At 38.6% G+C, this 27,590-nt stretch overlaps 1 protein-coding gene across 1 annotated transcript in view; it reads right to left on the bottom strand.

The window, feature by feature from the left end:
* Positions 1-27,590, bottom strand: part of CD109 (CD109 molecule) — a 97,346-nt gene that overhangs the window by 30,704 nt on the left and 39,052 nt on the right. The window contains exons 18-26 of the mRNA XM_081330414.1: positions 26,319-26,454; positions 21,306-21,420; positions 18,215-18,328; positions 16,925-17,143; positions 15,843-15,981; positions 11,852-12,028; positions 6,185-6,266; positions 5,678-5,906; positions 2,976-3,141 (exon numbers count right to left, since the gene is read on the bottom strand). Of these exons, the coding sequence (XP_081186540.1) occupies positions 2,976-3,141; positions 5,678-5,906; positions 6,185-6,266; positions 11,852-12,028; positions 15,843-15,981; positions 16,925-17,143; positions 18,215-18,328; positions 21,306-21,420; positions 26,319-26,454 (1,377 nt within the window). The remainder of the gene's footprint in view (positions 1-2,975; positions 3,142-5,677; positions 5,907-6,184; positions 6,267-11,851; positions 12,029-15,842; positions 15,982-16,924; positions 17,144-18,214; positions 18,329-21,305; positions 21,421-26,318; positions 26,455-27,590) is intronic.

The raw sequence follows: 27,590 nt of genomic DNA, 5'->3' as shown, positions 1-27,590 counted from the left end.
GAAGAACCAGCGCTTGTCCAAGGACGTCTCCGTGGTCATGTGGCCGGCATGACTAGATGCCAAAGGCACACGGAACGCTGTTACCTTCCCACCGTAGTGGTCCCTATTTTTCTACTTTTTATATGCTTTCGAACTGCTAGGTTGGCAGAAGCTGGGACGAGTAACAGGCGCTCACTCTGTTACGCGGATTCGACCCGCCAAACTGCAGACCTTCTGATCAACAAGCTCAGCGTCCTAACACATATGTGTATGTATATATATATATATATATATATATATATATATATATATATATATATGTGTGTGTGTGTGTGTGTGTGTGTGTGTGTGTGTGTGTGTGTGTGTGTTTTCTGAGGTTTTCGCGGGTGTTTGTATGTGGATCTTTGGTTATTCGGGTATATATATATATATATATATATATATATATATATATATATATATATATATATATATATATATATATATATATATATATATATATATACACACACACACACACACACACATATACATACATACATAATACATATACATACATACAGTATACATATATACACATACACACACATATATATATACATATATACATATATACATATACATATACATATACATATACATATACATATATATACTCCATATATATGTACTATAGCTTTCAGCTGTTTGTTCACTGGCAAGAAATGAAACTGGCTGAAAAAAATCCATTTCTGAACAACAACCCTCTCCTCTACTTTGGCCACAGCGATGACTAGATGTTCAATTCAGTGTATAACGTGGCTCCCAACTGGTGAATTTTACTGCTTTTTTTTATTCTCAACCATGCCAGGAAAGCAAGCACCAGTTATTTTCTCTTCTGTCTTCAAGTTGCACATAATAATTTTATTTGTGTTGTGTAGTAAGTTCTTTTATATTTTATATTTATATCTGACCAGACTTCTCTGCTTGTACAAGAAAAAGAGGGGGAAAAAACCATTTATTTTGATGTAATTTTGAAAATTCAGGTGAGGTTTGCCTTCTCATGAGATGAGGGATTGGCTGAGGACAATATCATCTGCTCTAATCCTCCCCAAACAGTAGGTAGTCCATTCTCATGTTGGGGTAAGCAGGAAGAGCAGACCAGCTCATGATCAAACAAAACCCATTCCCACTATATATGTTTTCGGGCCTGCTTTTCAGGCTCACATTTCAGGCAAACTTTGTAATTAACACTTGCTATTGCCAAAATGGTTTCTAAATGCAGGCATGTTTGCTTATTAGAAATGTTTTACTCCTCATAGATATGCCATCATATCATTGCATCCCACATATATATGCTAATTGGAGATACATTCTCTAAGAGCTGATTGCTCCAAAAATATCCACAGTCATATCAGCAGCTGTGGAGAAACACTCAGATTTACAGAGGTCCCTAAAGAAAAAGGGACATTCTTTAAGGAAGGAAGCCAAAAATAGCCCAATAATTTGAATTTTCCTTATTGAATTTTATTGAATTTATTGAACTTTTATTGAATAAGAACTGTACATATCAGGATGGGAAGCAAATACCTTAATAAGAACATGACTCACTGGCACAAATCCTGCTTAAGTATTCTACTTAAGTATGTGGCAAAACAGGTGAGCTTGGAGGTTTGCTGATCTTTCAGAATATGAGTTAGTAAAACCTGCATTTTGTGATCAATATTGTACATCAAAAAGAGCACACAAATTATAAAATCTCAGTGTTGGAATGTGCCATTTAGGTCATCAGATCCAATTGTTTGCTCAGTGCAGAAATTCAAATTAACTTCAGTCTTACTAAATATTAATAAGTGGCCTACTGAACAGCTAGGTACTGATTATAGGTTCAATCAATGTGATCTACATTTTCTTTACAGTAGCAGAGAAAACACAAATCAGGTAATAGTTCATATGCAATTATTAATTGCTACCTGCACATTTTTAATTTAAATAGAGTTTGTAACATTGTGGAACTGAATTGCATTCAATACCAGAAGGTATCCTGTGATTGTATTGTAACACTAAGCATTTTAAACATGACCATAAATAACTTTTCACTAGATCAGGACTTTTCAACCAGTGGTACGGGTACCACCTATGGTACATTGGCACCTGGCAAGTGGTACGCGACCATCCTAGAAAAGTGGTAGCGGAGGAGGGGAATGAGCTGAACTGGTGGTAGCACCGCACAAGCCTGAGCGAGAGATAGCTGGAGCTGCAGGGCTGTCAGGGCTCAGCGGAAGCACCAGGATCAGTGCCAGGCTCCAGCTGATCGGCATTTCTTCAGGGCTGTCAGGCCTCAGTGGAAGCACTAGGATCAGCGCCAGGCTCCAGCTGGCACTTCTGCTGAGCCTAGACGAAGCGCCGATCAGCTGGAATGTTGCAGCATCTCCAGGGTCTTGTGATTTGCATTCAGATGCTTGACAACTGATTCATATTTATGATGGTCACAGTGTCCCAGGGTCATGTGAAGTGACCAAAACCTTCTGCAACCACCTAGCAGAGGGGGGAAAAATAAAAACCAAACACCCATCCCCACCCAGCCCCTGCTACCAATCCTCAACAGAAATGCTCACAACAATGAAAACCTTGGACAGGAGGAAAAGAGCCACCGGGCGGGCGGGCAGGTGTCTTGTTCAGCTGTGGCTAGGGGGACACTTTTTTCAGTGCCACTGTAACTTCAAACAGTCACTAAGCGAACTGTTGTAGGTCGAGGACTACCTGTACTTCATCACTTTTTTCCTTTTGGGGGGGGGGGGTCATCAAGTTTTTGACACCTTGCTAGGCAACTGGTGGTACTTGGATATTGCCATATCCTAAAAGTGGTACAATGAGTGAAAAGGTTGAAAAGCCCTGCGCTAGATCACATCAACCTATTTTATGTTTCCTTTCTTTTATGCCATTGGCATATATTGCCTTAAGTGTAACTGGAATGTCAGATTACTCACCCAGGCATAAAGACTATTTTACACTACCTTGTTGTTCTGACCTCTCATTCAGTTTGTTGAGCGCTCCCTTTGCTGCTGTACTTTTGGCAAGTGATAAAGCGTAAGTCAGAAGAGCCAGCGTATGATTATCCAATGCGATGTTATTTACATGAAATTCAAGAAAGCCCAGTGCTTTTTTTATAGATTTATCATTCTAGAAAAAGAAAAGTAGCACTTTAAGAAATACTTTAACATAAACTGTAATAACTAGTATAAGTCTTTATGGTGGACTGTTAAATTACAATTTTATATTCAAGATAAAAACATATAATGCTAAAATGTGGGATATGCTACAAAACATTGCAGTAAACTGGAATTGAGCAAGACGGTGCTAATTGTAAGTCTCTAAATATGCTTGTGAGGAGTGGACCATAGATATTTTGAAATTATGACCAACCTCAAAAAAAGGGACTTACAATCCAACATCCATCTGTGCCCACCTCCATGGTCAACAGCATGCTAGGCAACTGGCCCACATTTTCGGCCATTGCAGTATCTCACAAACCTGTGTGTTTACTTCCAGTTTCCCCAAAAATGTGTTTGCTTAATGGCCACTGTGTTCACTTAATGACTACTGCAAAAGAAATCATAAAATCAGACATGGTTATGTGATGACCATCATAATTTACAACCAAAATTGCGGGCTCAATTACAGACACAATTCAAGGACTACCTGTATTGAAACCTTAAAAGGCAGAAGACAGTTAGCAAGCAAATGCAGAATCATTATGAACAAACCATATAGTGATTTTCAAAATTCCATTTTGGTTGGGGCCTAAAAAAATATGTATTACTGATGGTGGTGATAAGCCATATGCCAGTTTATATGTTTCTTTGCACCATAATCCCATAGAAATTGATTTGGACTAAAGAATGAAAACTGCCTTAGCAATAGCATTCTTATGTTCTACTAGTTCAGATAACTATTAGGAGACACACAACTATTGACTAGAATGAGATGGTGCTGGAAGGTTTTGAATTAATCTTGTTCCTATTAGAATGTGTATGGCAATACTATGGCTTCTACCTATTTTTGGTATTTACCTATATTTATATTGGGCCAAGCCAAGTGGTTTAATTCCACACAAAAGAGAAATTATTTCAGAAATGTAAATGTGAATATATATGCTATTATGTCATGCCAGCATAACAATCAATGCCCAGGTGCTCCTTCATTACTAAATCTTTTGAAAAGATATTTACCTATTAGGAGTGTGACACTTTAGGAAACAAAAGTCAATTCATACTGCATAAAACTTTCCTGTCCTATTCCACTTTGTAAAAGATAAAGTTTCCCCTCAAATAAAAAGCTTACCATTTCTGCACAACTGTTTATTAATCTCACAATTAATCAAGCAGTATACTGTTTTGCAAAAGTGAGAACTGGATACGGAACCACTGATTGGTTCAAAATTGGGAAAGGAGTCCAGCAAGGCTGTATACTGTCACCCTGCCTATTTAACTTGTATGCAGAGCACATCATGAGAAAGGCAGGGCTAGATTAAGCAAAAATTGGAATTAAGATTGCTGAGAGAAATATCAACAACCTAAGATATGCAGATGATACCACTCTAATGCCAGAAAGTGAAAAGAAACTAAAGAGCCTCTTCATGCGGGTGAAGAAGGAGAGTGCAAAAGTGGGCTTGAAACTCAACGTTAAGAAAACCAAGATTATGGCATCCAGCGCTCTCAATTCCTGGCAAATAGATGGGGAACAAATGGAGGTAGTGACAGATTTTATTTTCCTGGGCTCCAAGATCACTGCAGATGGGGGACTGTAGCCAAGAAATTAAAAGACACTTGCTCCTCAGGAGGAAAGCCATGACAAATCTAGACAGCACACTAAAAAGCAGAGACATCACACTGCCAACAAAAGTGCATATAGTCAAGGCTATGGTCTTCCCAGCTGCAATGTATGGCTGTGAAAGTTGGACCATAAGAAAGGCTGAGCGCCAAAGAATTGAGGCCTTTGAACTCTGGTGCTGGAGAAGACTCCTGCGAGTCCCTTGGACTGCAAGGCGATCAATCCGGTCAGTCCTAGAGGAGATCAACCCTGACTGCTCTTTAGAAGGCCAGATCCTGAAGCTAAAACTCAAATATTTGGCCACCTAATGAGAAGGAAGGACTCACTGGAGAAGAGCCTAATGCTGGGAAAGATTGAGGGCAATAGAAGAAGGGGACAACAGAGAATGAGGTGGCTGGAAGCCGTAGGCGTGAGCTTAAATGGACTCCAGAAGATGGTAGAGGACAAGAAGGCCTGGAGGAACGTTGTCCATGGGGTCGCAATGGATCAGACACAACTTTGCAACTAACAACAACAACAATACTGTTCTGCAGAGATAAAACCTCATTTGGGAATATGCTAGCATAAGAGGTCCCAGATTCAGTTCAAGAAGAAGTGGAAATAACTTCTGACTAAATCCGTGAGCTTTTGGCAATCAATATAGATCACCCTTCTTCTACCGAGCAGATGTTCTTATACACCCCATTCCCATAAAACTAATCAGATGTGTAACCCAACACATCTGGAAGAAATCGGATTGTGAAAAAAGGATTGGTTGCCTGACTGAGAATACTGCAGCTTCAAATGCATTCTTTGGCATTTTATCCTGATTTAAAGCACTAGCCTGTATTGTAAACAGCTTTACAGTAATTTGTTTCAAATACATTAAGATCACTATAATTACTACCTCATTGAACTGATACTCTAATAGAGCAGTCAAGATATAAGCTGTACGGGAAACAGAATCGCTAGTGCCTCCTTGAAGCTTAGTATGCAGAACTCTTCCAGGTTCCTCAAATTCTCCACTGAGTTTCTGATGATTGAGGATCCAAGCAGCTGTTCTCTCCAGGATATATGGATCAATATCAATGTATGGTTGTGCTTGAATGAAACTCCTCAATACAAAAGCTGATAACCTAGAATGAAATTATAATGAAAGTATACTGTTAAGCATTTTTGTCCAAACTAATTCTTTCTATTAAATGGTTGGTTTCGATCAGTGTTTTTCAACCTGAGCTACATTAAGATGTGTGGATTTCAGCTCCCCAAATTCCCCAGCCAGCAAGGCTTTTAATTTGGAAAAAATAGAGCTCAATGGCTTACATGGCCCATTTTAGGATGTGAATTTGTATAAGTTATAATTTTAAAAAATTATGAAAACTACACATTGGGCATTGGGCAACAATATACTCACCATGTACTCCCAGAGGGATCACTGTTTCCAAAGGCACTGAAAGAGCCATCAGATCTTTTATAGAGAATCTCTCTTTGATAACCTGAACAAATAAAATATGAGAAGCATACTGAACAAACCAAGCAGTCTGCAGTGTCAGGAGATGCAGTTCTGACAGGCTTATCACTCACTGAAGCAAATAGCCTAATCTGCCAAAAGACAAGATTCACAAGGACTGAATTTACTCAAACACTGTTTATATGTTCCCATTCTCAAGTGTAAACAGCATAATACAGAGAGAGGCAACTTCTGAAAGCTGGAGGCTAAAATTCAGTTTCCCAACCTTCAGAATGTAACATCACCAAAAAAGGCATTTAGTGGATTAGGGGTGAAAATGGGAACAGAGAGGCTTTGGGAGGCAAAGACCTACTATTTCCCCTATTTTTAATGTATGCCTTTATGCCCACAAGAAAAAATGACAATAAAGGTTATCTAATCTATTACGTTCACACCAAAACCTGATAAGTAATATGAAGTAATGCTATCCCAAGGTGGTCATTTTGCCATGGAATTTCAACAGCACCATTTCAGGCAATGAAAGGTCTACAGATAAGGTCCTGGAGGATGGCCTGCAGCCCAGAAGTAATAGGAAAATAAATAGGCCCATGATGAAACATAAAGCCAAATTTGTAAAAAAAAAAACTGGTGAAAAGGTGGAAGGACTTTTTATAAAGAGTTCAATACAAAGCTGAGAATAATAAAGCTTAAATTATTATCTAGCAAAAACCTCTCAGGAATGCAGGTATATAATACAAAATGTAGACTATATTGGTTTTCTACTACTATATTGTATACACATAATTCACAAGTATCAGCCTTAACATGAGAAATAGGAAACAATTAAATACTGCTACTGTACCAATCCCCTTCATGGATTACTGCCTTGTCGTGGCGAAGGGGCTTGCGTAATTCAATGAAGCTATGAGCTATGCCGTGCAGGGCCACCCAAGACGGACAGGTCATAGCAGAGAGTTCTGACAAAACGTGATCCACTGGAGAAGGAAATGGCAACCCACTCCAGTATCTTTGCCATGAAAACCCTATGGACAGTACCAAAAGGCAAAACGATATGACGCTGGAAGATGAGCCCCTCAGGTCGGAAGGCGTCCAATATGCTACTGGGGAAGAGCAGAGGGCTAGTACTAGTAGCGCCAGAAAGAATGAAGCGACTGGGCCAAAGCCGAAAGGACGCTCAGCTGTGGATATGTCTGGTGGTGAAAGGAAAGTCCGATGCTGTAAAGATTTTTTCTCCATAGGAACTTGGAATGTAAGATCCATGAATCAAGGCAAGCTGGACGTGGTCAAACAAGAGATGACAAGACTGAACATCGACATCTTAGGTATCAGCGAACTAAAATGGACAGGAATGGGTGAATTTAATTCAGATGACCATCAGGTATACTACTGCGGGCAAGAATCCCTCAGAAGAAATGGAGTAGCCTTCATAGTCAATAAAAGAGTAGGAAAAGCAATACTGGGATACAATCCTCAAAATGACAGAATGATCTCAGTTCGAATCCAAGGCAAACCATTCAATATCACAGTAGTCCAAGTCTATGCCCCAACCACCGGTGCTGAAGAGGATGAAATTGACCGGTTCTATGAAGCCCTACAGCACCTTATAGAACTAACACCAAAAAATGATGTCCTTATCATCATGGGGGATTGGAATGCTAAAGTAGGAAGCCAAAAGATAACCGGAATAACAGGCAAGTTTGGCCTTGGAGTACAAAATGAAGCAGGGCACAGGCTGATAGAATTTTGTCAAGAGAATACGATGGTCATAGCAAACACTCTTTTCCAACAACCCAAGAGACGGCTCTACACATGGACATCACCAGACGGTCAACACAGAAATCAGATTGACTATATGCTCTGCAGCCAAAGATGGAGAAGCTCTATACAGTCAGTAAAAACAAGACCAGGAGCTGACTGTGGCTCAGACCATGAGCTTCTTGTTGCAAAGTTTAGGCTTAAACTGAAGAAAGTAGGGAAAAGCACCAGGCCAGTCAGGTATGAATTAAATCATATCCCCGTTGAATATACAGTAGAGGTGACAAATAGATTTAAGGAACTAGATCTGATAGACAGGGTGCCTGAAGAACTATGGACAGAGGTTCGCAACATTGTACAAGAGGTAGCAACCAAAACCATCCCAAAGAAAAAGAAATGCAAGAAAGCAAAATGGCTGTCTGAGGAAGCTTTGCAAATAGCTGAGGAAAGGAGGGAAGCAAAAGGCAAGGGAGAAAAAGAAAGATACGCCCAATTGAATGCAGAATTCCAGAGAATAGCTAGAAGAGATAAGAATGCCTTCCTAAATGAACAGTGCAAAGAAATAGAAGAAAACAATAGAATAGGGAGGACCAGAGATCTTTTCAAGAAAATTGGAGAGATGAAGGGAACGTTCAATGCAAAAATGGGCATGATAAAGGACCAAAATGGCAGGGACCTAACAGAGGCAGAAGAGATTAAGAAGAGATGGCAAAATTACACAGAAGAACTATACAAGAATGAGCTTAACGTCCCTGATAATCACAATGAGGTGGTCACTGACCTCGAGCCAGACATCCTAGAATGTGAAGTGAAGTGGGCCTTAGAAAAGCTGAGCAACAACAAAGCTAGTGGAGGTGACAGTATTACAGCTGAGCTATTCAAAATCTTAAAAGACGATGCAGTAAAAGTGCTACACTCAATTTGCCAGCAAATTTGGAAAACCCAACAGTGGCCACAGGATTGGAAAAGGTCAGTTTACATTCCAATTCCAAAGAAAGGCAGTGCCAAAGAATGTTCAAACTATCGCACCATTGCACTCATTTCTCATGCTAGTAAAGTTATGCTTAAAATCCTACAAGCTAGACTCCAGCAGTATGTGGATCGAGAACTACCAGAAGTACAGGCAGGATTTCGAAGAGGCAGAGGAACTAGAGATCAAATAGCCAACATACGCTGGATCATGGAGAAAGCTAGAGAGTTCCAGAAAAACATCTACTTCTGCTTCATTGACTATGCTAAAGCCTTTGATTGTGTGGATCACAACAAACTGTGGCAAGTTCTTAAAGAGATGGGAGTACCAGAACATCTTATTTGTCTCTTGAGAAACCTATATGCGGGCCAAGAAGCAACAGTGAGAACTGGACACGGAACCACTGATTGGTTCCAAATTGGGAAAGGAGTCCGGCAAGGCTGTATACTGTCACCTTGCCTATTTAACTTATATGCAGAGCACATCATGAGAAAGGCAGGGCTAGATGAATCAAAAGTTGGAATTAAGATTGCTGGAAGAAATATCAACAACCTAAGATATGCAGATGATACCACTCTAATGGCAGAAAGTGAAGAGGAACTGAAGAGTCTCTTGTTGCGAGTGAAGAAGGAGAGTGCAAAAGTTGGGTTGAAACTAAACATTAAGAAAACCAAGATCATGGCATCCGGCCCTCTCAATTCCTGGCAAATAGATGGGGAAGAAATGGAGGTAGTGACAGATTTTATTTTCCTGGGCTCCAAGATCACTGCAGATGGGGACTGTAGCCAAGAAATTAAAAGACGCTTGCTCCTTGGGAGGAAAGCCATGGCAAATCTAGACAGCACACTAAAAAGCAGAGACATCACCCTGTCAACAAAAGTGCGTATAGTCAAGGCTATGGTCTTCCCAGTTGCAATGTATGGCAGTGAAAGTTGGACCATAAGAAAGGCTGAGTGCAAAAGAATTGAGGCCTTTGAACTCTGGTGCTGGAGAAGACTCCTGCGAGTCCCTTGGACTGCAAGGCGATCAAACCGGTCAGTCCTAGAGGAGATCAACCCTGACTGCTCTTTAGAAGGCCAGATCCTGAAGCTAAAACTCAAATACTTTGGCCACCTAATGAGGAGGAAGGACTCACTGGAGAAGAGCCTAATGCTGGGAAAGATTGAGGGCAATAGAAGAAGGGGACGACAGAGAATGAGGTGGCTGGATGGAGTCACTGAAGCAGTAGGCGTGAGCTTAAATGGACTCCAGAAGATGGCAGAGGACAGGAAAGCCTGGAGGAACATTGTCCATAGGGTCGCGATGGGTCGGACACGACTTCGCAACTAACAACAACAACACTGTACCAATAATAATAAAAGCCATTACTAGTAGTATTATTAGCCAACAATGCAAAAATGAATACTTGTTTTTAACGTTAAGAGTTTCTGTTTTGTCTAGAAAAGAATTCAAAGAGTATGAATTATTATTTGAATGTTCTCAAAGAATATTAAACCCCAAACCCCAGGTTATTGTTTTTTTTATTTTATTTTATTTTTTTATTAAAGAGTTTTACAAAAACAAAATTTTACAATATATCCCCAAATCCCTCCCACCCCAAACCCACCCACTTCCCCCCCCCCACTTCCCAGAGCTAAATACAGGATTATAGTTACAATAATCATATTCTAAATAAAAATTATGCATAATATACAATTAACCAAATTCATAATGTGCTTTAACTCCCCTTTAACATAACTACAAACAAAGTACCAATAACAATATCCCACTAAAATCTACTCATAAGCTAAATGGAACTTTTTAGTCCCATATTTGTTCTGAATATAATTTATCCATCTCCTCCAAACTGAAATATATCTTTCCTGTGAATGAACTTTCAAATAAGCAGAAATCTTAGACATTTCTGCAAGATTCGAAACTTTAAGCACCCATTCTTCTATAGTGGGCAAACTATCCTTCTTCCAATATTGTCCCACCAGTAACCGTGCTGCTGTTATCATGTTCAACATCAAGTTAGTTTCTTTAACATCACAATCTACAACAATGCCCAATAAAAACAATTGCGGAGAAAACTTTATCTTTCTCTTTAAAATCTTTTGAATGTTCCACCAAATTTTGATCCAAAAAGCTTTTATATTTCTACAAGTCCACCACATGTGAAAATAGGTAGCTTCTAAACATTTAGACTGTAAATTAGGATACAGGTTATTGTTTAAATGAAACAATAATTACTAAATTTTAATTTAGCATACCATTATGACTCATTTTAAATAGCTTCAATAAAACCAATGTTTGGAGAATTTTAAAAAATTACTGCAAAATAAATCAATCTACAGTACAAGCAATGACAAGCTGCTTGCAGACTTCAAAGACGTTTTTAAAAAACAGATGTTCATTATTTTTGAAACTAACTGTGCAACTTTGGAGTAGCCAAAGTTCAAGTGTCAGGCGAAATGTAACCCATGGAGTTAAACAAAGCAAACAAAAATGTTTCTGTGGTTGGTAGCTTTTGTTCTATCTTTGTGGGAGACTGATCTGGGATGTAAGTCTAAATACAGTTACTCCTGGTGTGACACTACCAAGTTTAAGCTAATTTAACTAAACTTTAAAATGGGCCAGTTGTATTCAAGAAGACAACCACGTAGATGTCCTGGGACATCTACATGTCATGTGAACTGTAACTGCATAACAATACAGAAATGAAAAAAACAATATGGAATGAGCTTCCTAAGGTGAGTAAGTTTTTAAAGTCTCTAATCTTTATGCTATGATAAGTGTTACAGCTTCTCTCAAACAACACCTCCTTCAAGAATGAACAGTTGGTCTAAATGCTTTCAAAGAAATGCACACTGAATTGTATGTTCCTTACCCAAACATATCCCTACCTTCTCTCATATATGACACGACTTTTGATTTAAATTGGGTTTGGAGCTTGCCCGTTTTAGTCAAATAATCCAAAATGTAAATATTAGGTGCAAAGTTAATCATGTTTTGTTCCCCACAACCATAAGGCATCTTGACTAGTGATTCCAAACCAGTGATAGAGGAACTAAGCTGGTCACCTGAAAGATAAAATTTGCAAGTCAGTGATGGAAGGGGCAACACTAATAACAGGTAAACATGTAAACAAAGACCAAGGGGTGGGTGGGTTAAAATGTTATATAATAAACTTTTTAATCAAGTCTCTCAACCAGCTAGCTTCTTTTTAGGGTCAAAATCAACGCAAATATTACCATAAAAACATATTTTAAATAGAGGTATTTCCAATCTAACTAGTCTCTTAATATGTAGACTTCAATTTTCAGAGTACCCAGTCAAGTGGCCATTACTGAGAATTGTGGAAATTGAAGGCTTCTGGTTTGCCAACGCCGTGGATATCGACATTTGGAGGACGGCTCTCGTCTTCCACGTCCAGTTTCGCATCGCTGGGGGGTCCTAAAAGGGCCGAAGAGTCGCTCTGGAGGGGCGACTAGCAAGAAGGGGCTTTTGCAGAAACGCTATGGGGAGCAACTCCCCTGTTAGTGCCTGCATTCCCTTCAAACCGGTGAATGAAAGACTGGCCATAGCAATACGGCCGGTCACTAGGTTGCAGACAGCCAAAGCTACACTTACTACCAGGCAACATTAAAGCAGCGTGGAAGAGATCAGGTAAGATCAACCTCTCTTATACTCCAATCTTCCTCTTTTCACCTAAATAAGCTGCTAAGTACCTTCCCCCCTGCCGAGAGGGAGGGGGGATTTCAACCCTCCCTTCAGAATCAGCGGCGACTGAACCTCCAGGGGTGTTTTAAAAAGAAACGTTGAAAAAAAAAGAATTGGACCTCAATTAGAACTGTATTCCTTTAAAAAAAACTTGTGGACTAAAAGCTTTTGACTATTTATTCCTTACTTCCCTCAACTCTTCAAAAATGGAGATTGGAGGGTCATTTCAATACAATACTACAACACAAGAACTCTTTGACGACCCTGAAGCAAAGAAATGGAAAATAACATAGCAAAGGAAGAAAGCCAGAATAAGACTGAAGAAGAATGGACATATTTAAGAGGCCTGAAATGGAAAATATCTAAATAGACAGGATCGTACTTGGATTATGAGAGATTGTTTTGATGTGCAGATAAAAATACTGGCTAATTAAAAAGCTTAGATGTGTGAATATCAACAGTTAAATTGAAATATTGAATAGTTTAAATAAAATTGACTAAGATGCATTTATATTAAGAGTGATATAATGTAACTAATATACTTAGATGTAGTGATAAGAATAAAATTACAAGTCTAAGGACAAGAGAGCAGATATAAAGGAGAAAAGATGTATTAAATGTTGAAATGGGAGAAATTTTGGTTACTGCATTTACAGTATGTGGAAATTATAATGAAAACAAGAATATTATACTGTATTATTAACCTGTTGATATGGAAATGAGATAGATAGGATCAGGACTTTTTTTCTCATAGAACACTCAGAACGGCGTTTCAGCACCTTTTTTTGCAAAAAAAAAAAAGCTCCCTCTATTGGCTTTAGGAGTAGGCAGTCTTGGCTCTTTTTTATGACTCATGGACTTCAACTCCCAGAAATCCTGAGCCAGCCACGCTCAGGGGAAAGAGAGAGGTTTCCAAGCTGAGCCATGCTGGCTCAAGAATTCTGGGAGTTGAAGTCCTTGAGTCATAAAAGAGCCAAGGTTGCCTACCCTGCACTAAAGGAGATTAAAATTATTTACAAGGTTACTTCTTTAGTAGCTAAACTTTTAGAATCTAAAACAGCTAATTCAAAAAAGCCAACAGGAAAGAACCTCACATTTTTTATCTGCTTCTGTCTTTTGGAAGGTAAAATTAGATAACAAAACAATCTATTTCCTATGTTAAGATCTCTGCAATGAAATCAATAAAGGTAACAGGAAAGAAATGAGAAACATCTTTCTCAATGTAATATGTCTAATTTAGCTGATGCTAGAAAAAAACAGTATCTTTTGTACACTCTTGAAAACTATTTTGAATCTATAACCATCTATTACAATTAAACCACTTTAAATTAAACAATTCTTAAGAATGAAATATTATTAATTTACTTTTACTGTTTGGACTGTTGTGTGTTTTGAAAAATAGATTATTTAAGATATTATCCAAAATATCTGTATTACATCCAGAAAAGCCAACTTTGCAACCAATATTTCTCATCCATAACTATGGCACCCTAAGGATACCTGCATACATGCAAATACTTCTCTGGGATCAGTAACGCAGCAGGGATTGTTTTTTTCCTTCCAGTAACAGATTGCTGGGAAATACCAAACATGGCCTTGAGAATTCCAATGTTTGTTACAAATTTTTCTGGATGTGGTTGGAAAGAGGCTGTTTGGCACTGGAGACCACTGCCACGAGGAACACAGCTCTGGGTCAGGGTTCGGAGCAGCTCTGGGTGGGGGCTCAGCATGGGCCACAGCGTGGCAACTGTGGGGAGGGGAATCCCCACGGTGGCTGTGGGGAGGGGAATCCCCACAGCATGTAGCTCCGAGCCGCAGGGGCGGGGGTGCAAAGGATGGGCAGCGACACCATAGCAAGACATCGGCATTGCCCCCAGTGACAGCACCTCTGAGGTCTGGCACCTTTTTTTTTTTAGAAAAAAAGCACTGGATAGGATGTGTATCTAGATTATTAGGCACTGGAGAGAACTGTGATAAAGGGAAGTGAGGTCACCTAGAAACATAAAAATGAGAAACTTCATATGTTTAACTTTAGTATTAATGCAAATTAAAGCTGGAAAAATTGATTGATGTCTTAAAGATGAAATGTTAAAATAAATAAAACATATAAAAGTATTGACAAATGCAAGGAAACCATTACATAACTGCTAGATAAAATAAGAAGCATGTTAATTTAGATAAGAGACAATATGTATTTAAGGAAAAAAGAGGAAATATTGGCTATAACAAAGTGGAGATTTGTAACAACATGTACCTGTATGAAATGGAACTATATTTAACCCAGACACCACGTTGCTTTTCAAAGATATAATTGTAATATTGGAAAATCAATACATTTATATTTAAAAAAAGAGAATTGTAGAAATTGAAATTCAAATGTCAATTGGGAAAGGCTAGTGTAATACAGCTAAAGGTAAAGGTTCCCCCGCACATGTGTGCTAGTCGTTTCCGACTCTAGGGACCGGTGCTCATCTCCGTTTCAAAGCCAAAGAGCCAGCGCTTGTCCGAGGACGTCTCCGTGGTCATGTGGCCGGCATGACTAGACACCAAAGGCACACGGAATGTTGTTACCTTCCCACCGTAGTGGTCCCTATTTTTCTACTTGCATTTTTACGTGCTTTCGAACTGCTAGGTTGGCAGAAGCTGGGACGAGTAACAGGTGCTCACTCTGTTATGCGGCACTCAGGATTTGACCCGCCAAACTGCCGACCTTCTGATCGACAAGCTCAACGTCCTAACCCACTGAGCCACCGCGTCCCTTACTGTAATATAGGAACCCTCTATTATGGTCCTGACATTCAACCATGGAAGATTAGAACATCATCATCATCATCATCATAATTCTTTTTTTAAAAAAAAATATCTGCAAAGTCAATAATATCAGTAAGAAAGAAGATATTCACATATTCAGCAGATACAGAATGACATGTTAATTTAAGCAAGATAACTATGTTAATGTTAGCAAAAAAGATAATGAAATAAACCAGTTACATAAATTGATATATAAACGTTTCTCAGGAATCATCTCTTTTCCATCCATACAATATGTACATACAATAGCAATTGTAAAATAACACTAGTCACTAAATAAATAAGTAAATAACTAACATGATGATTCGCTCAACAATTAGATACAACTAAAACTGTATTTCGAGGAAATACAGTTATGCTTACCGGAAACTGTAACTTGCACTCTTTCACTGCCAGGAACTACATCAGATGGGAAATTGAAATTCAAAATTTCCATAAGATTAGTTCTTTTGGATAAGTCCAAAAGAACTGTCTCTGAGTAGGTTTGTTCTAATCCTTCAGCCTTTTAAAAATAAACAAATATTACACATGTAAACAATAACTTGTTTACATAAACAAACAGTTGCCAAGCACCTAAATTTTGATCATGTGTCCATTGGGATGCTACAAGGGTTGTAGGTCCTAGGATAGGTGCTAGATCACTTTTTTCAGTGCCATTGTAACTTCAAATGATGACTAAACAAATGGTTGTAAATCAAGGACTACCTACATCAGCCCTTAATCCCCATTCTTCTATGAATTGGTCCAGGCCTTTTTTGAAGTGTAGTCAACCCAGTAACCAGCACATTTCTTGCAATACGTAGGAAAAGCTTTGTTTTTGAGTAATTATTGGGGAGGGGGGAATATATTTCAAACACCGCAAGCCAACACACAAATTAAAGTTCCTGTAATTTAATATTCTCAATTATTTCACCCCTTTTCATTCTGTACAATTCAGCAATATCTGAAGGAGCACTGAGAACTACATTCAAGATGCTACATCTTACAAAGCAAATGAAAAATACTGCAAAAGTAAGCATTTTTTCATATGCTCATGTTTCAAAAGCTTGAAAGATTTCATCACAACAGAATCTTATTATATATAAGTGTGGCTTTGTCCTGTCATTCACGGTCTATATCAGGAACTGGAAATATAGATTTCAATATGTCTGCCATCACCTCACTTGGCAAATCAGAAACCTTGCCTTACTTAATAAACTCTGTAGGAAATTTATCTAAAAACTGTGAAGTTGGTTTATTAGGCCTTACGTCAAACAAGGCCTTACTTCACCCCTCAGCTTCAAGGGAACTCCAACCTCATCTTCTTCAGTATTTTACTGCAAGATTCTCTGATTTCTTTTTGAATGATCCATAGATGCTTTTAAAAATGATCAAAACGGGACTTGGGTAAAAGCTTCTCATCTATCCCAGATAAAGATTCTTGAAATATGGCTGCTTTAAATTACCTTCACTAATAGTCTCTGAAGAATAGCGTCAGAAGCAATAGGTGATATTGCTGTCACTCTGATGGGAATTTCTCCAATCTGCTTTGGCTTAATCGGAAAGAAGACAGTCTTCCCATCTTCACTTGGTATCCAAACAGAATGTTGGTTTCCAATGGCATTTATATCATTGGAAATAATAAAAATTTCAAAGCTATCACTCGTATCAAGAGTTACTGTCACCTACAAAACAAAAGTGGTTAGTTAATGTTTTGTTCTACTGGCAGCAATAGTTAACACTATAACTACAGTATTGAAGCTGGGGAATCAGATGAGTGAAAGTGTATTTTGATCAGATGAGTGCAAAGCGTATTTTGAAAAAAGAGAAAGAATGAAAGTTATCACAGGAAAACTCCTTCTGAAAACATAAAATGGCATTGAATTACATCTGGAAGTTCCTAAACCTGGCAGAATATAAAAATGTTCCTACCAAAACACTGACAGATATAAAGGTTATGCACAGAATCACCTGTGGCTAAAACAATTTGAGCCTCACTAAAGCTTCAGTTGTAATTCAACGTTTTGAGGTAAGATAGAACTTAATTCTAACCCTAACCCTAACCCTAGAAAAAAGATGTCAGAATGAATAGCAGAGTGGGGATCTGAATGACTATCTAAATAATTACATAGGAATGGTTTATCTGGTTTAGCTCTCAAGGTGCAATATTTGGGAAGGGGAACTTGCTTTGTTCACATCTCTCTGTGTTCATATTTAGTATCTTAGAAGGATTTTGAGGTGCTTTGCTGAGCTCTTTCAGAAGAGCAGAGGCAATACTGACCCAATTGCATCTCTGTTCCCAGCTTATTAAATCAAGCCTCTGATGAGGAGGAGTACTTGAACTGAGTAACCTATGAGTCAAACTGAGCTGTTTTCCATATCTACCTTCAAACTAAATCCTGGGGTTGATGCAAAATCCTAATATATGCATAAGTATAACCATGTTCACGTTTTCTTTTAATCTAGGACAGGGGTATCAAACTGCCGGCCCGCAGGCCGGATGCATCATAGTGAAACTGCACCCACCCCATTGCCGGCAATGGAAAAAAAGTCGCAATACGTTGCGACATGTCACGTGACATTGTGAGTTTGACACCCCTGGTCTAGGGGAATAACAATACTTTATACTTAAACAATAAGTATAGAAAAAATCAAACTGAAATTAATCTGGAGTGGTAATAGCAAAGAGAATACAAAAAAAGCAGATTTGTTTTTTTTTAAAAAAAACCTATAAAACAAAGTTTCAATATGTTTACCTCAGTGCTTTCTTTCAAATAATTGAAGATGTTTACTTCCAATATAAATTGTTCTCCTCTTATGACACTAGGAGGAAGGTTTAAGGAAACAAAAAAAGGCTGGAAGACTTCTAACTGAAAAACAAAAGTTATACATTATTAAACCATTGTGGGGTACTATTTGTTAATTAAGAATTAGTAATTTGAAGATCAGTGAAGAGAAAACTTTCCCCTGTTTTTGAAGAGTTTTCCCTGAAAAAAATGAAAATTTTTGAGAAAAGGATTATAAAATATTTCCTAGCTTTACATTGCACCTAAAAAGGCAGAGATTAAATGTGTTGGGAATGCTTTGAGATATACATGCCCAATAAATTAGTTAAGTGATAGAGAAGCTTGCTTCAAATTCTCAATTTTCAGACATCAAAAATGGGAAGAAGCAGAAGCAGAAACAGCTGGTAATGATTATGATTAGATGGTGCTTCATGTTACAAAAATATCTCCCATGTTTTTCAACTTCTTTTCTGAAAAGCAGTGCTTTCTATATCTGTTTGATGCATAAGAAGTCAAAGTCCAAAATACACAAACTTCCTTACTTCACTTCAGTGTTGATGGCACTGACTTTTCCTTTAGAAGCAAAGATAAGTGCTGCATTCCTTAAAGTTTCAGCAGCTCCTCAGCTCTACTTGTACTCTAAGTGAGGTCATGGTGCTTACAACCCACCTCTTCAAGATGAATATATGGCACATTTTTTTCCTCATGCCAAAATATGAAACGATAATGCGATCTATGAGATCTTAGTCATGAGCTGAAATTAAAGAACTATTTCCCAAGTATTTCCAAATTTCCAATTAGCATTTGGACTGGCTATGTAGTCAGAAAGCAGGGACTCAAGTGGTTAGCAGAGGAGTGATGAATGTAGAGGGAGATGAAGTTCAAAGAGGGGAACCCATCTGTACACACCACTCTTGATTAAATCTTATGATTCATACTATATTCACATTGTAGTCTTCATCTGCATTACACCTTCTTTCTCCTGACTTATCTTTACTTATTTAAATCATCCATCAACTAAGGCAGTTTGATTAAAAGTTGCTACCAGACTCTCTCCAATTTTGAGAGAGAAGGATCTGCAAGGAAACTTAGCAAGAAAATAAATGGGATGGACTAGATTACAGCAAAACAAAATTAAACCACACGAAAGTATTTTCTGTTAATAATTCACCCAAGTTAAAACTGAACGCTATACACATAAAGCCTTTGAAACACTCAGTTTCTATACAAATATTTTTCATGCACATTAATATGTAACATGATGTAGCCATATGGAAGTCTCTGAATAGAAACTAAGCAAGCCAAGAATGTGCAGTGGTGAAATCGGTCACCGAGAAAACCAAAGTGAAATTCTGGTTTTGAATCTTTAAAGAGTGTTCAACTGAAGCATGTGTAGTCAAGCACATCCTTTGATAAAGCCTGAAACTATCTCATTAAAACAATATTTACCAATATATATATAATAAATAAATGTTAACTGTATTTTGTATCTAATCCTGAAATAACCTTTAAGATCTGAATCCGAAAACTGAATGAGAGGATGCCTCTAAATAATGTTTTTATTACGTGTGTAGTTAAGTGCAGGTGCAAATTCATGATCTCGACCTCAACAAACCTTTTCCTTTAGTAATATCTAAGATTTAATACTGAATGTTGTTTCTTATATTAATTCTGTTTTTTTTAAACTAAAATTCTTATCTTAAAAGAATCCAGGTGAGGGCCTCACAGCACTAAGCCCATACTATTCCTATGTCATCTGAAAAGCCCTGGCAGAGAAGCCAAGAATATAGAATATTCCAGATCTTATGAAGAACAGGAAGCCTTCTCTATTTTTAAGGCAACAAAAAGTTAACTTTGAAAATGCTTTGTTGGTTGACTCACCAACCCTTTTTCTTATATTGCACTGCCCTCTACAGTCTGCTCATCTCTTGCAGTGTTCTAGTTGCTTTACTAGTTTTGCTTTTCTAGACATCTTATACGCAACATACCAAAAGCTCTTCTCAGCAATTTGCTGTGTTCTCCTCAGTTAGTTTCACCATCTTGACTATTTCAGTAGAGATTAACAGAGCATGCTGAGCTACACTATTCTGGGACCAATTCCTATGGAAGTGGGTTTGAAAAATTCACCAAACTACATCCACCAATGCATTGAAAACAATGTTACATTAAACCTGCCAGCATCTTTCCATTCTTTGCTCAGTCTACAATTTTATAAAAAAACAGAAGAGTCACTGTGCCCAGCTACATGATATACTACATGGATCCCTCTCCTATTTCAATATGATTAAATTTCACTTAGAGAACGTTCTTTCTCTATCATGATTCCTTCCTCTGGGTCCTTGGCACATGCAAAATAATCTTTGAATTGTTGGAAAGATCCTTGAAATGTCCCAGCTTTTTTAATTACGTACATTATGCTAAAAATATGGCCTAAAAATTATCTTATTTTAAGGCTGCTGTGCTCATAGATAACAAATACTATATTTTCAGTTTCATTTGGGTTTGGATTTTATGACTTTAAAATAAGCTATCCTGAAATAAAATGTCGATGATGAATTGTATAAAAGGTAAAGGTAAAGGTTCCCGCGCACATGCATGCTAGTCGTTTCCAACTCTAGGGGCCGGTGCTCATCTCCATTTCAAAGCCGAAGAGCCAGCGTTTGTCTGAAGACGTCTCCATGGTCATGTGGCCGGCATGACTAGACGCCAAAGGCACACTGAACGCTGTTACCTTCCCACCAGAGTGGTCCCTATTTTTCTACTTGCACTTTTACGTGCTTTCGAACTGCTAGGTGGGCAGAAGCTGGGATGAGTAGCAGGCGCTCACTCTGCTACGCGGCACTCGGGATTCGACCCGCCAGACTTCCGACCTTCTGATTGACAAGCTCAGCGTCCTAACCCACTGAGCCACCGCGTCCCTTGATGAATTGTATAGAAGTATTCTTTTTTTAAAAAATGAATGACTAAGGGACTACTGAACAGAAGCTATGTTACTAAATATGAACTTCATCAAGTGCTTGTAAGTTCTTCTCTTTTCACAGCAAATGAGCAGATTTATTACCTCAATGGGCATTTTAAGCACACCCAGTCCAAGATTTTCAGATATTATAAATGCGCTGGCTACCCAGGACGTAATGGTATCAGGAACAGTAACATTTATTGTTGCTTCAGTAGACCTAAAGATGAGAAAAGACAGAATAAAAGAGATAGCAAATCTAGAGTGACATTCCTGGTGTAGGAATCTTGTATTGTTTAATTAAATTAATTTTTTACAGGAATAGTAAGGAATTTGCACCATGTTCAGGGTAGACCAAAAAAATCCATTCATGTCTCACAGCACGAAGGTAACTGTCACATATGTTTTGGGGATTGAAAACATTACAACAAGGGTCCCCAACCCCCAGTCTGTGGACCAGTACCGGGCCACGGCATGCCAGCAACCAGTCCGCACAAACAAACCCCATCCACAGGATGCAGGCAGCATACAAAACCATGTCCCCTCCAGTCCGCGGAAAAATCTCTTTATTTAACCAGTCCGTGGTGCCCAAAAGGTTGGGGACCTCTGCATTACAAGACATAGAAACACTTAATTCTTTTTTTTAAGAAAGACATGTCTTTATTTTTTTCTTTATTATATTGTTATTTTTCATCTATTTTTGTTCTTTTTTTATAGAAAATTTTATTATTTAAAACTTTGGACGGTCTGACATCCTTCTTGTCTTACATTATTTTTGTGTTTTATATACATATATACACTTTATGTACATATCATTTATATACAGTTATAGAATATTCAATCTTATCAATCACCTTATTCTAGTAATATGTGAAATTAGCATCCTGTGTGTTTCTGTTGTGACCTTCCTTTCTGTTCCCACCATGAGTAAAACTTATTCCAAATTTTGTAGTAATCTGACTGGTCTTTATTTTTAATTTCCGAAGTTAACTTGTCCATTTCTGCACATGCCCAAATTTTATTTATCACTTCACTCTCATCTGGTATTTCACTGTTTTTCCATTTCTGGACGAATGTCATTCTCGCTGCTGTGATGATGTGTATCATTATATATAACTCTTCTTTGGTATGCTTCTCTGTTGTTATGCCTAATAGGAAAAATTCTGATCTATAATCTACACTCCATCCTGATATTTCTTCTAACCATATCCAAATCCTTTGCCAATACTTTTACGTCTTATTACAGGTCCACCAAACATGAAAATAAGTACCTAATTCTTCAGAACACTTCCAACAGCTAGGGGATATTGTCTTGTACATTTTGGCTAATCATGCTGGGGGGAGATGCCACCGGTAAAACATTGTATATAAATTCTCTTTATAAGCTCAGGCCAGCATTATCTTTTTATTTCTATCCCAGAGAGTTTGCCAAATATCAAAATCTATGCCATGTCCCAATTTTTTAGCCCATATCAGCATTGGTTCTTTAACTTATTCCTCAAACATTTTGTACCCCAATAGCAAACTATACAATTTCCTTATTTGTTTCTCATCTGGCCCCAATAAAGTTTTATCCAATGCAGTTTCTTGAATATTTATCCCCCACTCTTTCTTAACTTTCCCATATCGTGTTTGTATCTATAGGTAAGCCCACCATTCCAATTTTATCCCTTGTTGTTCTAGTTGCTGTCCAGATTTCAATTCTCCCATTTCATTCGTAATATCCTTGTATGTAGTACTCTTTTCCAAATTAAACAAATTTGGGTAGACTATCACTTCAAGGGTGGACAACCAGACTGGTACTTTAATGTAATTTTGTTTTCTAATTTTATTACAAATTTTAAGTAGCGCTTGTCTAATCTGATGGTTTTGAAAATATTGATATAGCCCTTGCTTCTCATTCCATAGGAATTTGTGCCAACCTAATTTCAGATCATGGCCTTCTAGAGTTAATAATCTTTTATTCTTTAAAATTATCCATTCTTTAATCCAGGTTAATGCTGCTGCATGATATGTTTCCCAGTCTTAATCCTAAACGTTCATTTAACATATTGTAATCTAAGGATCTTCTTTTGGGTATATGTTCCAGCAGGCATCTGCTATATAGGTGAAACTCAAAAAATTAGAATATCGTGTAAAAGTTCATTTATTTCAGTAATGCAACTTAAAAGGGGAAACTAATATATGAGATAGACTCATTACATGCAAAGCAAGATAGTTCAAGCCGTGATTTGTCATAATTGTGATGATTATGGCATACAGCTCATGAAAACCCCAAATCCACAATCTTAGAAAATTAGAATATTACATGCAATCAATAAAACAAGGAGTGTACACAGAACAATATTGGACCTCTGAAAAGTATAAGCATGCATATGTACTCAGTACTTAGTTTGGGCTCCTTGTGCAGCAATTACTGCCTCAATGCGGCGTGGCATGGAAGCTATCAGCCTGTGGCACTGCTGAGGTGTTATGGAAGACCAGGATGCTTCAATAGCAGCCTTCAGCTGTTCTGCATTGTTCGGTTTCATGTCTCTCATCTTTCTCTTGGCAATGCCCCATAGATTCTCTATGGGGTTCAGGTCAGGCGAGTTTGCTGGCCAATCAAGCACAGTAATCCCACGGTCATTGAACTAGGTTTTGGTGCTTTTGGCAGTGTGGGAAGGTGCCAGGTCCTGCTGGAAAATGAAGTCAGCATCCCCATAAAGCTCATCTGTGGAAGGAAGCATGAAGTTCTCCAAAATCTCCTGGTAGACGGCTGCGTTGACCCTGGACTTAATGAAGCACAGTGGACCAACACCAGCAGATGACATTGCTCCCCAAATCAACACAGACTTTGGAAACTTCACACTGGACTTCAAGCATCTTGCAGTGTGTGCCTCTCCATTCTTCCTCCAGACTCTGGGTCCTTGGTTTCCAAATGAGATGCAAAAGTTGCTCTCATCAGAAAAGAGGACTTTGGACCACTGAGCAACAGACCAGGTCTGTTTTTCTTTAGCCCAGGTAAGACACTTCTGATGTTGTTTGTTGTTCAGGAGCGGCTTGACAAGAGGAATACGACATTTGAAGCCCATGTCCAGGATCCGTCTGTGTGTGGTGGCTCTTGATGCACTGATTCCAGCCTCAGTCCACTCCTTGTGAAAGTCCCCAACACTTTTGAATGGCCTTTTCCTGACAATCCTCTCCAGGCTGCGGTCATCCCTGCTTCTTGTGCACCTTTTTCTTCCACACTTTCCCCTTCCACATAACTTTCTATTAATGTGCTCTGATACAGCACTTTGGGAACATCCAACTTCTTTTGCAATTACCTTTTGAGGCTTTCCCTCCTTATGGAGGGTGTCAGTGATGGTTTTCTGCACAACTGTCAGTTCAGCAGTATTCCCCATGATTGTGATTCCTACTGAACCAGACTGAGAGACCATTTAAAGGTTCAGGAACCCTTTGCAGGTGTTATGGCCTAATTAGCTGATTAGAGTGGGACACTTTGAGCCTAGAATATTGCACCTTTTCACAATATTCTAATTTTCTGAGATTGTGGATTTGGGGTTTTCATGACCTGTATGCCATAATCATCAGAATTAGGACAAATCACGGCTTGAACTATCTTGCTTTGCATGTAATGAGTCTATCTCATATATTACTTTCCCCTTTTAAGTTGCATTACTGAAATAAATGCATGATATTCTAATTTTTCGAGTTTCACCTGTATGTTTAGACACTTATTTTTTTCTTACACATTTTATAGTTCACCACAATACACCGTGTGTGGGTGCCTTCAAGTTAGTTTTGACTCCTTACAACTACCTGGAAAAATCCCTGCACTTTTCTTGGCAAGGTTTTTCCGAAGAGATTTGCCATTGCCTTCTTCTTAGGGCTGAGGGAGACTGACTGGTCTGACTGGCCCAAAGTCATCCACCTGGCTTTTTGCCTAAGGTGGGACTAGCACTCTTGGTCTCCTAGTTTCTAGCCTGGTGCCTTAACCACTACACCAAACTGGCTCTCACAATACACTGGTCCAAAGAAATATATACATTTGGGGAAATATGAAACAAAAAAGCCATCAGTTTCAATGTAGTTCAACTCCAGTTCAGGGAGATAGGTGATTAGGGGAAAATGGCCATTTGATGAGCTGTTTTTCAATAGAACAGTCCATTTTTGAGGAAAAAATAACCTCCCATAACAACAATAAATAAATAAAACTTGGGTATATAAGATTTCATTTTCCTTGTGGACTTCTGGGCAAGGCAATGGCAAGCTAAAACTCCAGAGGACTAGAGACATGTCTAAGATCAACAAACTTGCAACAAGCCTCCTCAAATGGAACCTCTTTAGAAAAGGAAAGGATGAGACTGTCCATCCAGGTTCAAAATGGCTGCTTCTCATAAGGGGACTGCAGGACGGTGGGATAGATTTAGCTCAGTAGTTTGTGACCTTCCCTGCTAGCTTCCCTATTGACTTTCTGGAGATGCCCTCAGGAAAAGTCACAAATAGCAGTCACATGATTGTTGTTGCAACCAATCAGAAGTGCAAACTGGTTATCAAGTGCTCAAATTGTGATCATGTGACCATGGGGGAGTGCTGGGACAGCCAGAACTGAGGACCAGCCGTAATCACCCTTCAATCAGTGCTATAATAATTTCGAACAGTTGCTGAATGATTAAATCAAGATTTTAACTACCTGTATTTTTAAACTCTTTAATGAAATGTATTTTATTTTGTACACTTTAGAATGCAGATATTAAAACAAAGTCAGAACTCAAATGAAAAGACTGCAAAATAAGCAATAAGCTGCTGAGGTTAGCCTGCAACCAAGTAAAGCATTCAAGCCAGAACCAACTGGAGCACTTAAGGTGGCAAAAGGATAGAAGTGGGTATCAGAGAAGAAGCAGAAAAATGGGCCCTGAGGTCATTTTGTAGGTGAGGGGGGAACAGAGAGCAACAGAAACTGATACTTTTACTATAAAGTTACATAATTAAGAACTCTTTTATTTGCCTGGTTTTCATTCCAGTTTTAGCAGAGCTGTCCTTAATTCACAATTTCTTCCCTGGAAGTCCCACAGACATTTATGATTATTTGCAAGGGAAAATAAAGAAAGCTATCTTCAGACAAGTTTGTACCTTGTCATTATTTCCTGCCAAAGCCAAGTCTCCAGAAAATTCTTCCTCACGTGGAGATCACTGTCATGCAGTTCTAGGTGATACTCATGGACCATAGGGAGGATATTCATCGCATAATCGATATCATAAAACACTTCTAAGGGGAAAAGAATAGGGTGAGGTTTTTGGATGCAAGAGAGCAAAATAAATTGGGTCAGATAATTTAAGTCACAAGAATGGCCTGTTCCATCCCCAGATGTATGATGAGATGCCATTGATGAAAGGGGCTTGATTTTTGCCAATTTTCCCCTTTCTCTGTTCCCCCACCCACCCAGCAAGACATCTCACATTGTTCTGAAAGGTATCCTAATAATTATTTTTTTAAAAATACAAAGACTTGGAGGGCAAACATTTAAAACTTAATTTAGCCAAAATTCCTCCCACAGGAGAGGAAGACTCACAAAACTAACACAGAGCATGAAAGCCGTCAGATCAAACGGGGGAAAAAACTCCCTCTCCTGCATCATTTTTAAAGGGAGGTTAGAAAGAAACATAAGCATCCTCTCTGGCGTCCTCTTGTTAAAAAAAGTGGTCTTCATAATGGACTCACATAAAATGGCAGCCTTAAAACAAACAAAGGAGAGATTGTAGCTACACTGAGCAGGGGAAGAGCTAGGCTAGGAGAAACACTTCAGAGCATATTTTCCCTGAATTATGCAAATGATGCCACACCTTTGCTCATAGAATGGAATACAGGTTTCAGATATTAAGTTTAGTATATACACTGCGCTCTGTTATAAATTAGATCTCTCTCTTTGTCAACTTCTTTTGGTCTAAGTATCACAAGCTACAAACAAGCTATCTATAGCAAGAGTTTGCAGCCTGGGTTTGCACTCTTTTTATTTTCTTCTATCACATTTTGTGCAGACAGCTTTCACTATATTGTGTGTACTTCACTAGCTGGTCGGAATATGTACTAGAAAATATAAACTGATGATTACTGGTCTCTTAAGAATATAACCAGGATAGGTAAAGGTAAAGGTTCCCCCGCACAAGCGTGCTAGTCGTTTCCAACTCTAGGGGCCAGTGCTCATCTCCGTTTCAAAGCCGAAGAGCCAGCGCTTGTCCGAGGACGTCTCCGTGGTCATGTGGCCGGCATGACTAGACGCCAAAGGCGCACGGAACGCTGTTACCTTCCCACCGTAGTGGTCCCTATTTTTCTACTTGCATTTTTACGTGCTTTCGAACTGCTAGGTTGGCAGAAGCTGGGACGAGTAACAGGCACTCACTCTG

The sequence above is a fragment of the Vipera berus genome, assembly GCF_964194415.1.
Source record: "Vipera berus genome assembly, chromosome: 1".
Classification (NCBI taxonomy): domain Eukaryota; kingdom Metazoa; phylum Chordata; class Lepidosauria; order Squamata; family Viperidae; genus Vipera; species Vipera berus.
This window is presented reverse-complemented; position numbering and strand designations above follow the sequence as displayed.